This window comes from Fringilla coelebs (assembly GCF_963513975.1).
Source record: "Fringilla coelebs genome assembly, chromosome: 3".
Lineage (NCBI taxonomy): Eukaryota > Metazoa > Chordata > Aves > Passeriformes > Fringillidae > Fringilla > Fringilla coelebs.
The window spans coordinates 105,857,574-105,874,635 of NC_140030.1; the positions used below are offsets into that span (position 1 = coordinate 105,857,574).

Genomic DNA, 17,062 nt, shown 5'->3' on the forward strand with positions numbered 1-17,062 from the left:
GCTGCATTCAGGAAGGGCACCAAGGTGGCCTGAGGAGATTTACAATCAAAGGCTTCCTGGCCTGGCCTTTGCTCAGCTCTGAGGATAACACAAGCAAGCACCAAAGAGACTCCATATATAGCTGTAGAAATGCCAGAGCACCATCAGAGGAGCACAGCCCTTAAATGGCAGAACTATCTAGAAGATGAAAGCGAGTCTCTTCCTACAAAATAAGTAATTCTTGCCAAATCATGTTGAATTCTATGGGGCCTTTGATTTTCAGGAGTTTTCACTGGAAAGGAGTCATCAATTCTTGAAGCCAAAAGCCTCTATTTATAAAACTAAAGAAATGAGGGAAATTTGTCTTAAGGAGGTTTCAAAACATCAGTTCCACTTTCAGCTCTAGGCATTGGCAGGAAAGCAGAAAAGCCTGATCTTCAGAAAATACAGTCAGCCTGCTATGTTCTTCCAGAAAAAGAAAACTGGTCCCTGGAGTCTTTGCTTGCACCTCCTGGGCCAGCATACCAGTGCCTAGGATCACACAACGAGAACAAGGAAAGTGTCTTCTCCTGCAGTACAAGGTATAGGAATGGACCTGGAGCATAGTTCAGACACACAGCACCACACAGTCTCCATGTGTCCCCCCTCCTGTGGGAGGAAAAAAAAAATAAATAGGGTTTTAATGCAGAACTGCCTCTGCTTATGCAAGGTCTGGGCTCCTCCCAGCTGAAATGGCTGGGAAAGGGCAGGAACTGCCACACGGAAGGACTGCTTCCAAAACTCCTCTTGCCACATTCTTCGGACCCGTGGGATGGACTAAAGTGAAAAAGCCTTTAGGAGATATTTTAGGAAAAAAAATGCTGCTTTATCCCAGCTGTGCAATGGAGATGAGGAGAGCCTGGCAGCAGAGCTGATGGCCAGTCTCAAGGGCATGCTGATCCCCAGCCTACTCCGGGAAAACCTATACAGCTGTCCTGTCATCCCTCACTGCTGGAGGAATAAAGAATTTGGGACAGTAGACAATTTGTCTTATCTTAGACGGAGAACTCTTCCAAGCACTGCCAGAACCGTGAGCCCTACAAAGTGAGGGGCAGCAGTGCAGCCCAATCACTGGGCTGGGGAAAGAATAGTCCAAGAGACAACGGAGAGCACCTCATGAACGTGTGTAAATACCTAAAGCGGACCTTTAGATATCAAGATATTCTTGATATCTATTTAGATATCAAGATAGCCCCTTCAGATACCTCAAGTGGATGGAGCCAGGCTCTTCAAAACAGTGCCAGCAATAGGACAAGAGGCAACGGGCAGAAACTGAAACACAGGAAATTCTACCTGAGTATAAGGAACAACTTCTTTATTGTGCTGATGACCACACATGAACCATACTGCCCAAAAGGGCTGCAGAGTGTCCCTCACAGGAGTTTTCCACAACCATTTTATGGCAATCTTGTGCCATGCGCTCTGGGATGACCCTGCTTGAGCAGGGAAGTTGGACCACCAACTGTGGTCTCTTCCAACCTGACCTGTTCTATGACAGGCTGGAGACCCAGATAAGGCTGAGAGTGCTCGGGAAGAGCCGGCTCCCTCTCGGATTTGCACTCGCACGGTTCATTTCAGTAGATGTTTTAAGGTCTATTTCGCAGCCAGGCGAGAAAGGAAATAAAATGGCGGCCGGGCTGAAACTCCCTCCAACGGCCCCCAGGGGGCGCGGCGCGACCCGGCCCCTCCCGCTGCCCAACATGGCGGCGCCCGGCGCGGCTTCACCCGCCGGGGAGAACGGGCGGCGCCCGCCAGGAACGGCCAGCTTCCGGCGCCCGCCCCCTTCCTGGAGGGCCGGGCCTCCGCGCCATGCCCACGCCGGGAGCCGGCGGCGTGAAGGGAGGCGGCGCCCGCCGGTGCCGCTGGGCCGGGGCTTCGCGGACGAGCCGCTCCTTCAGCTTCCCGCGGGGATCGCTTTCTGGCTGAAACTGCCGGCGCAGGTGGCGTGAGGGCGGACGGCCCTTGCGGGTGGGCGCCGGAGCGGAGTGAGGCCCGCCCGGCCTGAGGGGGATGCGCGGCTAGCCCGCGCTGCAGCCAGCCCAGCCCAGCCCCGGTGGTCGTCGCGGAGCTGGCGTCAGGAGGCCACAAGATGTTCAGCTGGCTGGGCACCGACGACCGTCGGCGGAAGGACCCGGAGGTGTTCCAAACGGTCAGCGACGGCCTGAAGAAGCTTTACAAGACCAAGCTGCTGCCGCTGGAAGAACACTACAAGTTCCACGAGTTCCACTCGCCCGCCCTGGAGGATGCCGACTTCGATAACAAGCCCATGGTGCTGCTCGTGGGGCAGTACTCCACCGGGAAGACCACCTTCATCAGGTAAAATCCCGCTGCCCCCCTCCCGGCCATGCCTGCACCCTCGCCGCCCGAGCGCTGGGGTGGGGCTGAACGTGTCTCTGCTACGGCTCGATCCCCCTCCTGTTACCCCCTTCGTGTCCCCTCAACAGAGCTTTTCATTGAAAAGTCACCTCCGCTCAGAAGCAGAGCATCCCTTCGCAAGCACGGGGTGGTGTAAGATGTCCCATGAAACACCGACGTGGCAAAAAGTAGCCCAGGGCAGGGCTGAGGAGCGCAGGCAGGGCAGGAGTGCGGGGATGTGTGTGAGTCAGCGGGGCCCTCCTGGCCGTTCAAAGTGCAAAGGCTTTGGGAAGCCTCGCGCGGGGCATTCCGTGCCTGCGCTGCCCGGCTTGAACCTTGTGATAGCGATTCTGTTCAATTTGCTGCAGCTTTTGAGCGGTGAGGCAGCTTTAAAGGGGCTGCTTCGGTTTGCAGGCGTTGCTGTTAGTGTTACGCGCTTGCGTGTGTCTGTCTTTTTCTGCGCTGTCCCAGAGACAGCGCTCAGAACCCACTGAAGAGAAGCATGTGTGCCTGTGCACAGAGAGACCTGCCCCTCTTCAGGGCTCCAGAAGGAGAGCCCTGTTTTAACTGTGTCCTGCTCGGCCGAGATGCTGGGAGCAGCGAGTTCCTTTCGAACTGTAAAGAAAGAGCAGCTGCCAGCGGCTCTTTCGTTTCGATGATGTGAAACTGTCGCAGAGAGGGTTAAACTTTTCCGGCTGGACTTGGTTGCGGGGATCTCTGTTCAGCCATGCTGCTAGTTCAACTTGCAGCAGCCTTTCCCTTGGGATCGTAGCTGAAGCTGCGCTGTCCGTGTTTCCTATGTGATTCATAAGCTAAGCGTTAAATTCCAGCCTTTTTCTGGTGTGGCTGTGTTGAAATCTGTGGAATTACCCCAGTGTAAATCTGGACGCTAGCCACAGGCAGCCAGCCCTTTGTTCTACCAGTATTTCTTGGTGAAGGAGGGAACTGCAGAGAGCAGAGAGAGGTGAATCAAATTGACTGCACCTCTGGAGGAATGACCTTGAGAAATGCAGGGGCTTTTTTTTCAATGTGCGGTAATATTCCTGCTGCTAAATTTCCTGGTCAGGAGCCAAGAACAGAATGCATTTCTGCTACCTTGGCATGTACCTGGCAAACAAAGTTTAAGAGTTAAAAGGCTTTTCTCATAAGGCCAGGTCAGGTGGATGGTGAAGTGGTGCAAAAGACCCAAAGAAGCATTTTGCACATGTTTGCAAAGGGAGTTACTCTTCTGAAAAATAGAGAGGGTAGCACAAATGCCTGGTTCCACCCCAGATCTTTGTTCTGTGACTTGATACCAAACCTGTTTGGAAAGCTTTTCTGTCCTCTGGGTTACAGACTTACAGACACTCAGAGCCTCAACAGGAAGAATTGCTGAATTCCTGGTAAGGCTGTCTAACTAATTCTTTTCAGCATCAGTGTTTCCCTGCAGTCTCACTGGCATGCTGTTAGCAGAGGCTTCCTGCCTTTGCCCCTCTCTGTTCAGTGAAGTCCTTCTTCTGAAAGCCTCAGCTCCTTTTGCAGGAAGTTTGGGTGCCTAGAGCGCGTTCCAGGTAAAAGAAGATTGAGTCTTTGTTCATGTGGGATGACAGCAACAACCTTTTCACTGCCAGCAAGTAGATCTGAGCCTCTTACAACTGCTTTTCACTCATGCTTGTGTCCTCTTCTCCCAGTTTTCTCCGGGCACAGGGCTGGGATGAGCCTACAGAGATGATGGTCAAGCAAAAGTGACCAGGAGCTTTGGCAGCTTCTGCTTCACTGGGGTGCCAAATGGACCTTCCAGAAAGGCAGAGCCCTCTGTTTAAAATAGTGCCTAAGAAGGTGAAAGTTGAGAACTCTGGTAGAACCCCAGGGTCTCTAACAGTAGGAGAAGTGTGAGAGTCTGTTACTCCAGTGTGTTCCCAGACAAAGGCCAGAAAACCTCGTGTTGCTCGTGACAGGCTTCCAGCGTGAGCTTGCAGGCGCTGCTCATTAAAGAGCTGGGATAAGCACCAGATTAACATCCAGAGTTATTGTGGGAAGGCAAGTGGGAGCTAAAGCTGAGAGCAGGGAGGAGTTAAAGGGGGCTGGGGGGAGGAAGTGGGAGGGTTGACAACCATTATGTCTTAGCAGTAGAGTGAAGCAAGAAACAGCCTCTGGACATTCCGTCCACAGTCTTGGATGGGGGATAATTAGGGTTGTCCTTATGTACCAATTCCACTCTTAAATTGCATCCTGCTTGTACTGCCATGCAATTTAGGGAGATGACTTAATGCTAGTAAACAATCGTGTGGAATGAACTCAGTCCCACTTTACCTGGATCCCAGGACACCTAACCAAGAAAAAAAAAGACCCTTAGTCACCTACCTAAGGAATGTCTGTCTTCCAAACCTCTTCCCTTGTTTTGAAGAATCTGGGGTGAAACAAGGAAGAAATGCAAGGCTCTGAAGCACCTAAGCTGCAGCATCTTGCAGTGAGGCTGCTCTCTTGTCAGGACCTGATGGCAGAAAAAAGGCAGTCAAGGTCAGCAGTGAGAAACATTCCTAGAGGCTGAGCCAGGGAAGAGGGAGGTGAGTTGTGTGGGTCAAAGCCAGTGAAGCGAGACCAGAGCATGGCTTGTTTCCAGTGGAACCAGGCTGCTCCCTCTTCTCCCTGCAGGGACACAGAACTGAGCCTTTTTGTGCTACGTGAAAGGTGTTGCATTGCTTTGCAATGCAGCTTTTCCATTCCTGCTTCCTGCTGTATCATCTCTTTGTGCTCACTCCCATTTCTCTCCTCAGTATACATTTGGCTGATGCTTTTCCACAGGGTTGGGGGCTGAAAATCGGTGCTGGTTGGGGCAAGGCAACACCTCTACCTGGGAATATGTGACAGCCACTGCAGGATCTCACTGGAGCCTGCCTTTATAATGTTATTGCTTTTTATGCTTCCTGTAAGAGAGTGGGAGTACCGGACAGAACATTACTCTCCTAATTAACTTAGATTCCTTGGTCATTTCTAAAAATAATCCTGGCTCAAGTCCAGCCATCCTGCTAATAAAATAAACAAGCCTGCTAGAGCCCTACTAACTGTCAACATAGCTTGCTTTTCTGGTGTAGCCACCCCTTCCTCCTACAGCTAATCATTTACACGTCCTGGCCTCTCCACACCGTTTGTCACAGGCTACACACGGAGCTCTGCTGTGACCTCCCTGTGCAGCCCTGAACCTTTCATCTGTGCCTGCATGGGGCAGTTGTCACCATTTCCTCCTGCTCTGCCCTTCTTCCCGTTCTGCTCGGCATCACCTCTGCTGCCACACTCAGCAGCATCCTGCAGGGCTCCTGCATGACTCATCACGGGCAGGCAGCCCCTTCCCCCACATCCTGCGGCACTCCTGCCCGGGGAGCCCGGCCTCTCCTTCCTTACCATCCCCAAATCCACCTGGGAAACGCGACCCCCAGCTGGGCTGGCACCAACACAGCTTTCCTGCCCTGGCCCTTCCCAGGAACTGGCCTGAAACAGGCAAACAGCATGATGCTTTCAGCCACATACTGACTCCAGACACTTCTCTAAAAAGCAGATTGGTCATAAGAAACCTATTCCCTTACTCCACAGACTTCCCCAGCTTGGCTAGGAGTCACTCCCCCAGGCCTTTGGAGGTGTTCAGCAGCTCAGCTTAAGGCGTTCAGCACTGGCAGAGGAAATTGCTTGCTGGTGGTTGGTGTTTTCCACAGCTGTTTGCTCTTCTCTCCCAGAAATCCCCACAAATGTGACAACTGCATGTGTTCTCTATCTTGCCTCTGGTAGCCAGGGCAGGCTGTGTCACTGCTGAGCAGAAGTGCCTTCCCCCCATCAGGCAGTGTCAATACAACCCCTTGTATTTGTCCTTTGCACAATGAGATTCTTATGCTGCTGACACCCTGCTGCACAATGTGCCCACATCTCCCAGAGAGGCCTCACTTAAAATAGATGCTGTGACAGTGGGCAGTACAAATCTTCATCTCTCTGGTTTCCTACCACTTGTTGCACATAAGTCAGTAACATTGGTGTGTGGCTACTTCTTTTGTGCTTGGGATTTTTTATGGGTTTTTTTTTAAGTCTTATACAAGAAATAAACACAGAAATGCTTTGAAATGTTAGCTGAGTGGAGCTGTGATAAAATTCTTTCAAACAGTCTGTCTGGAGGAGTTGCTGTTCCACACAGGACTTTTGGTTAGTTTTTCTGGGAAGCTTTGTCTATAAATAACAAACAACTCCCCCCCCCCCCCAACTAATTTTCACTTCTGCTCAAAAGCTGTCATATTACATGTGCATTTAAAGCCTCTAATGAAGAAAAAAGGTGGTTGTTACAGCAAGGCTGCAGCCTGACATTGGGAGTAAAGAGCCTTTCTCAAAAACCCTTCACTTGTTATATTTGGCAGCTATTAATGCTGCCTATTTCTTTTCTCTAGTATTTGCATGGGGGGAATGCAAAGATTTATTTGTATGGATTCAATGGGTTTCTGTCTGTATAAAGCCACTGGCTTGACAGCAGTGTCCATCAGGGACTAGTGAATTTCCATCTAGGTTGCAAAAGCTTAGTTGCCAGAGTCTGACTAAGTGGCTTCTAACCTATCAAATAGTTGTGTAGTGTAAAGAGCTTCCCAGGAAATTAAACCAAGAACATTCGGATCATAGCCTACAGAACCCTTGGTGGGTGAGAAGTAACCCTTCCTTGTTCTCAGGTGCTTCAAGCTAGAGAAGAGTTGCTGTGGCTGCCAGGAATGGGTATTGTGATCACCAGCCACAGAGGTGGCACACACCAGGACTACCTGCAGTCTGCTTTTCTTAAGTAATGACCCAGTTTTATAGGAAAGTTTGAGAAAACCCTTCATAAGGTTTAGGTAAATAGGATATATCCGCCCTAGTATAGGAGGTCAGAGGGATGCTCTCTTCCTGGATTATTTCAGGTCTTTTAAGAGCTGCTCAACAGCTGCTGTTGCATCTCAGAATTCTGCAATTAAGAAGAGTCACTTCTGGTGGCCTTCTGGTGAGCATGGGACTTGGAAATCACTTTGGACAAAAGATACAAGAAAATACATGGTAATACACCTGGAAAGAAGGTGTGGTCATCTCCTAAGGGAATTATGGATATCATTTGTGGAGGTATTCTTGTTGCAGTATGAGTGTGCATCAAGCCAGATAAGTATCAGTGATTTGTCCTGAGTATACATTTGGTTGTTTTACCTCTAGATCCAGTTGATTTGGCCTTGCCTGTTGGGAACTGAAGACACATTTGCTGACATGGTATCAATTAATAGGCTGCAGAATTTTTTTTGTTGTTGCTCCTTAAACACTGGATAGTGATTACCTATGTTAAAATGACAGTGAAAGCAGGAACCCCTAAAAAGTTACCACAAGCCTTCATGCCAATGGTACTATAGTGCCTCACACAGGGACTTCCCTCACTAAGACTCACCTGAGTGAACCAATTCTGGTGCTTAGACTCACTTGAGATATCAGTCTCAATCATGAAAAAAATCTCCAGTCTTTCTCTTATTTCCTTTTCCACATCCCCATAATCTAGTTTTAACATCACAGCAATTCTGAAATAATCTTTCTACCTACTGAGGATTAGGTCAAAGCGATGGAAGAGCGAATGCTAGCTATCCTCTGGCAACAAGCAACACATTATTATACAAACTTCCATAGCCTGGTAGTCATTTTATTCATGTAACTAGCCAGAGCTTATTCCTTGTCACTTCTGACACCATCCCATACTGAGGGATGGTGTCAGAAGTGAAGGAATGGAGAAGGAAGCTAAACCAATTCTAGCTTCCTTTTGCAAACCACATGCACATAATGGTCTTAGTTTTCAGCACAGCATCATCGGGTGGTTTTCTACACACACAAACACAGGCCTGGCCTCAGTGATGGCATTTGGCACCTTGGTGAGCCAAAGGGAACTGTCCCATGCACACATCATTGACCCACCCTGAATTTGGCAGGGTCAGTTGGAATACTCTGCCAGAGTCCTATTCAAAGCCCTACAACCCCATGGGTGACTGTCTTTCCCTGAAATTTACCAAACTACCTTCAGGAATTAATAAGGGATGCTGTACTTAGTGTGCTGTCTAGCTTGACATACAGCTTGGAATACACTCCCCCACCCACACGTGTGGTGCTCAATATGCTTGAGCAGTTTGTAGTGCGGGCCTATGGCTGCATTTCAGAAGCACACAAGGACAGAGACTGAGACTTCAGTCAAGTGCAGGGGAAGTTGGCATTTAAGCAACTGATTTGGACTGGTGGCTAAGCACATTAGTTGTTTGAGTCTGCTGAAACGAGCAGCAGCCAGGTAATTGATATTGGCACCACGAGCCAGTAGGGTTTCAGGAGTGTAGTGGTTTAACAGTAGTCTGTAGTAGGATTAACTCTGTGATTGCAGTGAACTGCTGTTTTTACTTTGCTGTGCTAAGTCTGCTCCAAATGTCTTGAGGATTGAAGTACACAAAATGATGCAACATGATGAGAATCTCTTCCCAGCAGCTATAATCATCTTAATTTCTTAATCCACCTTAAATGAGCTTTCAGTGTTGAGATCCTAAGTAGAAAAGCTACCAAGACATTTATCAAACAATTGAGTGACAGTGCTAAAAATAGTCTCAGAAGGATCCATGCTCTTGAGCTTCATAATTGCACTGCAATCTTCAGTACAATTCATTTAGGACTTAGCAGCTCATGGCTCATGCCCACACCCTGTTTTTTCACTTACAGGTACCTGCTGGAGCAGGATTTCCCAGGAATGAGGATTGGACCAGAGCCTACAACTGACTCCTTTATAGCAGTTATGCAAGGTGATGTGGAAGGAATCGTTCCTGGAAACGCGTTGGTGGTGGATCCCAAAAAACCGTTCAGGAAACTCAATGCCTTTGGCAATGCCTTTTTGAACAGGTCAGTACTCAAGAACTCCCATGTTCTGCAGAGTAAAGTTAGAACCTAATGAGCAGCAGAGCAAGTAAAGTAAAAGGATAAGGACTTCTTTTCCTCCCATCCACATGGCTGATGCAAAGGCAGTCCAGTACTACCAGATGCACATAATTCATTTGCTGAAGGGTTGATAAATTCAAGTGTGACAAACCTTCATTTTACATGAACAAACAAACCAAAAATGACATCACAGCCTAAGCTTATCCTATAGGAGACTAGAGGTAGATATCTGCATTACATTTGTTGTCCCCCGCTTCAGTATTTCTGGCTTCTTCCATTTGTAATCAAAACCAGGCTCTCTCCATTCCCATGCCTTATACATACAACCTCAGGTGCAAACTGATGACCACTCTAATGTGTTTCCTGTAAAAAAGAGTAGCAGGGTGTTTGGACAGAGCCTCTGTGACATGAGGAATTTAACCTTTCCATCCCCTAGACCCAGCCCAACCATAGGGAGGTTTTGGATCTAGGCCTCACAGGAAGCCAGCAGCACACACCCATATCCTAGATGAGCACAAACTGTGCTGCAGAAGGCAACAAACTGGCTACACCCATCATCGACGCCTTCCCTTAACACTGTGGGAGACACTGGAAACATGGCAGCTCAGCCAAACAGCCAGGAAAGCTGGGCTGGGCTCTGGCTCCTGTTCAATCTCTCAAGCTTAGAGAATGACTGTCCAGAGGGTGCAGCATCTGCTACCAGCACTGACCTCAGGAGTGCTGATGTAGGCTGCAGTGAGGCAAGGAAAGGGCCTGCAGAGAAGCATGGGGAGAAACTCGCTGGCAGGAGAGGGACCTAGCTGGAGTCACTGCTGTGTGGAAAACCTCTCAGTACCTCAGGGTGACAGGAAGCAGTATCTGATCACTGCATAGGAGCATCATTCAAATACATCAACATGGTCCTGAACCACAGAGACTTTGAGAAGTTTTTGTTGTTTCGTAGGGCCCAGAACATCTGCACCTGACCAATAGTTAGGTCAGGTGACTTCCCACTCCCTACATGAGGGCAGAACAGTCATTTGCCCTACGAGAATAGCAGGCCTCTTGCCTGGAGTGCAGAGATCGTGGATAAAGAGGACATAATTCCGAACAGCTCAGCTGATTGCCAGGAACAGCCACAGCTGGCAGACAGTTCACTGCAGAGAAGGAACATTAGGCCAGGCATGGGGGGCAAAAAAGCAAACACTTCTGAACTAGCCTGATTGATGTGTCCTGAATGCAATTTGCCCCTGGTACAGCAAGGAATCTCTGCATGCATTAACCCAGTTCACTGTATCATGCTGTGCTCTTGTTATGCTTCTTTACTCTTCCTTCTCCTGAGGAAAGAGTCAAGCCTGTGCCTGTGCAGGCAGCAGGGCAGAGGGACACAGCAGTGGCTCAGCAGCAGCATAAGTGCAGTCCTTCTAGCAATGCAGGGAGTAGCCACAGCAGCTAATGACATCTTTCTCTTGCTGACATGAAAAAAGAGGGAGTAATGATTTCTAAATTGACAGAGGAGATATGCTAAGGGGGACTGGCTCAGCTGTGTGAGCATCACAAGCTGAAAATGCAGATGCCAATGCCCAGCTAATTAGGAAATTAAACACATGCAAGAGTTGACTCAGAGGGTCAGAAATTTAGCAAATATAAGTCCTGGTGCACCCACTGGACCAGATCAAGCCACCCACACTTACTTTTCCAGTGGGCCTGGCTTCTGGGCTAGGGACAAGCAGAGCTATCTCTGCCTTGCACATACCTCACTGCTGCTGTATATATGCCTATGTATATATGAGGCCCTGACCTCAGCTAGGAGGCTGTGAGCAAGAAATTTGCAGAAGGGAGCTAATCTGCAAGGGCCACACCTCTAAACTGAGATAAAATTGGCCATGGGCAAGTCTGCTTTGGCCAGGGATGTTTAAAGGTATGCTTGACTGTGAGCATCAGTGGAAAGGAGCAGAGCAGCATGAGGCAGTAGCATTCACACAGGCCAAGCTGGTCTTGGCTGAGAGGTGGCAGCCCACAGCACTGTGTCATGTGGGGTGCAGAGCCTGCTGCTCCAGGAGTGAGCATCCACCCTGAGCTGGGACTCCGCCCCAGCAGAGGCTGGGATCTGCCACTTTCCAGGAAGCAAGGGAAGACTAGTGCAGTCAGGGTTTGGCTGGGAGACAAGCAAATTGTGCTGCTCAGAGCCTGTATTCTCCCTCCCTTCATTCCCAGGAGATGGAGCACCTGCCCATAGCTGGGACATAGGGCTGCCCAGGGCTGAAATGAGGATAGCAGGTCTGCACAATCCTGTCTCTTGTCTGCTCTTCTTGCCCCAGGTTGTTCCTGGGCATTGAGAAAAAGGAAAACAAACCCTTCTCTAGCTCTGCTGGCCAACCCCCACCTCTGGGAAGATTCCAGAGAGATGAGAAGTTGCACCTTGTTATCAGGAAGACTTGTTTGGCACCATGGGCCTGGAGCAAATTCAGGAATCTCACCCATTACTTTGTATCACATTGGCTAGTTTGCAAAAATTCCCCCATCCCCAAAGTCTGTTTTGGGAAACTAAGCTGGAGTCAGTCCTGATTTTGTGTTGTGAACAGCTGGAGAGGTAGATAACATGTTCCTTCAGCCCTATGCTCTGCCTGTAGAGGTGGTGAAACTCTGGTTTGGCACAGCGTTCTTCCCTTCATATGGCCCCAGCCAGAATTAGGTCGAGCTCCCTGAGGTCCTGCAGTTCTGCTGGGACAACAGGAGGGCAGCAGCCTTAACTCTGCCAAAAGAGCCAGAATGCACTCACTCATGCTGGCCTCTGACCTTATATCTGAAATCTCCTGTGGAGTACTTTTCCTAGAGAAACTGGTGGAAAATCCCCCTGCCCCATTTATTGTTACAGCACAAGGAGTACTCAGGGCTGCAACAATGAAGAGCAAACCTGGGTTGGCAGGACAAGGGAATAACATGACCTCCTGAGCCTTTTGTTCTCTGCTGCTGTGCCTGGCACTCAACAGGATAATCAAGCCAGTCCCCCTCTTTGATATGAGTTATTACACATTCAGAAATGCTCCCTGTTGCCACCTGCCAAGCTGGGGATGTGGGAAGCTGTAACATGTGGTCTGAAATAGCTGACAGCTTAGGGGAGGAGACACTCTTTAACCCCTGAGGATTCACTCTTATCAGAATCTTCTTGGGGTCATACAAGTGGAACAATTGGGTTGTGGCTTAGCCTGGTGGAATTCAGAGGTGCAGGGGCTTCTGCAGAGCCAGACACTCATCAGAGCTCCGCAGCGCTGCATCTGAGTGGTCCTTGTACCAACCCCCATCCTCTGTGGTTCTGCCTCCTCCCACAGTAACATGCTTTTTTGTGCCTGGATGTCACACCACCCTATCAATATGCATATGTACACACACTCAGAGCTGCCTGGAATGCCATCCCAAAAAGGCTATCCATGAAATGCTACCAGGAAGCAGATAGGCTTTTAGTGTCCTTTGCTGTTACTAGCAACTGAAATAGATGAGCTACAGCCCACAAAGCACAAATGACTCTCCTTAGGCTGTGATTTGCATAGATACAGGATGGGGAACAACTAGCTAAAGAGCAATTACACATAAATGGAGCTGCAGAGGGGGGAGCAGTGAATTACAAAGTGAATGTGAGCTAACAGTGTCATAGTGCTGTTAAAAAAGCAAACATGTCACTGAGATGTATAAACAGACTGTCAAGTCTAAGAGATAAGGAGCAATCCATCCACTGTGCTCACCACTAGCAGGGCCGTGGCTGGAGTATGTCAGCTTGTGGCATCATGCCTGGAGAAGAAATATGTGGAGCAGTTTAAGAGGACCCAAAGGAAGGCTGCAAGGTTCTTCAGGGATTTAGAAATTAGCTGGAAAGGCAGCTAGAGAGAACTGGAAGAGATAGGAAAAAGAAATAAATAACCACCAAACTGATTTCTGTAGGGGAAAGACTGAGGGGAGCAGGGTAGCAATAGTGTGAATTGTGACAAGAGGGGAAAAATAAGTAATTTTCCACATCAATTGTGTTTTTGACTGAGGAGCATTATAGCATATGAAATTTAGATTAGACATTAAAAAAGAGGATTTACTGTAAAGGTTATTAAGTAATGGAGTAGACTCACAGCACATGTTGGTGAGTCTGCATTGTTAGGGATTTGAAGAACACTTTAGACAAATAACCTGACTGATCTGCCTTGAGGCAAGAGGATAGACTGAGCAACCTCTTGAGATCTCATGCTGCCTATGCTTTACTACTTCCATGCTGCAATAATAGCACACTTTGTCTTTTTAAGACAGATTTGAAAGAGAACAGAAGTCCTACAGAATTGCTGATTTTTTTTTTTAAAGCAAGTTATTTCAGTTCACTTGAGTTCAGAAGTTTTCAGGGGAATGCTTAACCAAAGAAAAACAAATACCACTTCTTGTTAAAATCTAAACAGCACATAAATGAAAACCCAAATATTTTCATAATTCACAACTTGGGGGCCCATATAAAAAAAACCTGTCATAGGTCACAACTGAGACCCATGTTCCAGAGGCAGATGAGAAAAGTGTTTAGTTCTAGTTTCTTTCTCATTTCTTTGAGTAACAGTAGCTCCAAGCTCTAGCCAAGGCTTGAGAGATCAGAGTCTGACTTGTCCTATGTGATGTGCAGCACATCATGACTGTGTTTTGCATTTTTTATTTTTTTAAACACATTTCTTCTTCACACAGGTTTGTCTGTGCCCAGCTACCTAATCCTGTACTAGAGAGCATCAGTGTCATTGATACTCCAGGAATCCTTTCTGGAGAAAAGCAGAGAATTAGCAGAGGTAAGTCCCAAGTTCAGTTCTCTTTTAAATGACAGTAATGAAAACCAAAGGAACTCTATATGATTTTCACTTCAAACTAGGCACGCTGTGGATAAAAGCAGTGGTGGGAGCCTCTCAGAGCTACAGCATTTCTTTGCAAATGGAGACCAAAGGGACATGGTTAATCTCCTGCAGAGCATTTAGATGTTTTGAGGGAAGGCTGCTGGCAAGTTCAGTAGTACTTGTGTCACAGTCCAGTATTACCCCACAGAAGAGATTTCTATCAGAGTCAAGTGATGCCTATCAGCTTGGCAGAACCAGTTGCTTTCAGTGGCTTACTGATGATCCATAGCCAAGGCCCCCATTGTGATCTACCTGGTTTCTTGCACTGGCCAGGCTCCCTAAATCTAGTGCAGGACTGGACTGGGTTTAAGAACCATTGGCACTCAAGGTCTTCATTGCAGTAGGGAATCTGGAAAGCCTGTGGACACTAAATCTTAAAATCCTGGAGTAATTTGGGTTTGAAGGGACATTAAAGATCCTCTAGTTCCAACTCCTGCCGTAGATAGGTGCAACCTTCCATTAGACCAGGTTGCTCAAAGCCTTGTCCAACCTGGCCTTGAACACTTCCAGGGATAGGGCATCCACAACTTCTCAGGACAAGCTGCACCAGTGCCTCACCACCCTCACAGTAAAGAATTTCCCCTCAATATCTAGTATAAGCCTACCCTTTTTCAGTTTAAAGCCATTCCCCCTTGTCCTGTCACTACAGACCCTTGCAAGTGGAGCTGATGAATAGCATGGAGTCTCTTAGTGAACTTCCACCCACGGCAACATCTTTATACTTTAAACCTCTGTGGTCACCTTTTTGCTCTGTAAGGTGATGGTGGCATAGCTTGCATTTCTGGAAGGTTCCTTAGATTAAGCTGGGAGCTATGCACCATTTCATTGGAAGAAAGCCAAGAGCAGTAATCTCAGCATTCAGGTTTGAGATCAGTTCTCATGCACACTGCCTATTAACAGTGCACAGTTGAGTTTCAGCAGCACAGGCTCCACCCCAAAGTCCTGAGGCCTTTCCCATATTTCCATGTTCTGCCCCATAAGATTTCAGATGACTCATGACTTTCCAAGTTCTATGACACTTTTGCCTTGAAATTTTTCTTGGAAACTTCCTTTTTTCTTTTAATCAAGCAGCCACCTTGCACAGAGCCAGGTCTTGTTTGTTTTGCTGGGATTTTCCACCACAGGAACCTTAGCTAGCAAAGAAGTGTCAATAAAACACAGCTACAGTTCACAAAAAACCCCTCACATTAACTTTTTTCAGTGTGGGCCTCTCCACTGCTAAGGGATCAGAAATTCCAAGGTGTGCCAGCCTTCATGAGAAAGTTGAAAAGTATGCTGTGCAAGCATTCCTCCCCTCAGAAAGTGTTATGGAGATTAAAAAAAATTGTATTATGTGCTGTAGACATTTTTAGTGAAAAAATGCCACTGAAAGCAACCAATTCTCCTGTGGAACTATCACAGTGAAAGAAATTTGCTTAGGAGGAAGTATTTTTGTTATTAAAAAAAGACTAAAAAGAAGGTATAGGTGAGTCAAAAAGGACCCATTTCAAGCCCCTTTTCCAAATCTCACTAGTTCAAATGCCAACATGTATTGCAAGATTTTCCTACTTTTCAGCTGTTTTCAGAACTAAAAATACCCTCCTGCAGAATACACTGGCACTTCTTGCTGCTCCTTCTGCAAAAATTTCTCTGTCAGCTTTCCAGTGGATCTTGGTGTCCCATTCTAGATCCTGTCAGTGTGACCTTGGGGCTTGAAAAAGGTCATGGAACTGATCACCATCATGGATCAGGCCTGATGATCCATGATGGTGATCTCCTGCTGTGACAAGGTGACCCATTTCCTGCATAGGGAAGGCTGAAGGTATTGCCTACCTAAACTTTAGTAAAGCCCATGACCCTGTTTCCCTCACATTCTCCTGGAGAAACTGGCTGCTCATGGCTTGATGGGTGCACCCTTCCCTGGATGAAAAACTGGCTGGATGGCCAGGCCAAGAGTGGTGGTGAAAAGAGTTAAATCCAGCTGGAAGCCAGTCACAGGTGGTGTTGCCCAGGGCTCAGCACTGGGGCCAGTCATGTTTAATACCTTAATCAGTGATCTGGACAAGAGGAGTGAGAGCACCCTCAGCCAGTCTGAAGATGACACCATTCTGGGCTGGAGTGTTGGTGTGCTGGAAGGTAGGAAGAGGAATCTGTAGAGGGATCTGAATGCATGGGACAGATCAATGGGCTGAGGCCAGTACTGGGTTTACAGTTAAATTCAATGATCTTTAAGATCTTTTCTAACCTAAACAATTCTTTGCAGCTACTCTAATAAATGCCAGCAATGCCAGAACATGCTTATAACACAGCTGTGCACTGTTACAAAAGTCACTGGTGTACTTTAACCCAAGCCAATAATGCCTCTGCAAACATTTGGAAACAGCTGAGGAGGCTAAAGGGGAGTCCCAGTTCGGTACATTTTTGCCTGTTGTACATGTTTGCAGAGCTGGAGGCCTGTCTCAGCATGTGGAACAGGTTCTTCCTGGACAGCTTCTCTGCCCCCAGTGCAATTAAGTGCACTTAGGGCAGAAAATTGGCACATTGGCCCTGTGACTACAGTGTGTGGTCATTCAACCCGTTTGCCAGGAGGCAGCTCCAGATGGATCAGCCATCTCCTGATCATCCTGCCATCCCAGGAATTTGCTCTCTGTATCTCCAGCCAGACAAGGAGGGGCTGTCACTGCTCTCATCACAACAGTTAAAAGTACAGTGTAGGTGGGACCTCGCTTTGTCACCATTTACATCTGGGTCAGACTGGAAGGGGTCATGTGGGCCAGGTCAGATGACCTTGCAATAGATACAGGACAAGATCTTCACCTGGTTTAGGTCAATATGGCTTTGTTGAGGCTGGGACAACTCCAGTAATTTCTGTTCCAGGGAGCAGAAGAGTCAAAAGA

At 47.9% G+C, this 17,062-nt stretch overlaps 1 protein-coding gene across 1 annotated transcript in view; it reads left to right on the forward strand.

The window, feature by feature from the left end:
* Positions 1-1,824: 1,824 nt before the first annotated feature.
* The window catches only part of EHD3 (EH domain containing 3), a 30,162-nt gene continuing 14,924 nt past the window's right edge, over positions 1,825-17,062 (forward strand). Inside the window, exons 1-3 of the mRNA XM_084201968.1 lie at positions 1,825-2,334; positions 9,085-9,261; positions 13,987-14,084. Of these exons, the coding sequence (XP_084058094.1) occupies positions 2,108-2,334; positions 9,085-9,261; positions 13,987-14,084 (502 nt within the window). The 5' untranslated portion in view covers positions 1,825-2,107. The remainder of the gene's footprint in view (positions 2,335-9,084; positions 9,262-13,986; positions 14,085-17,062) is intronic.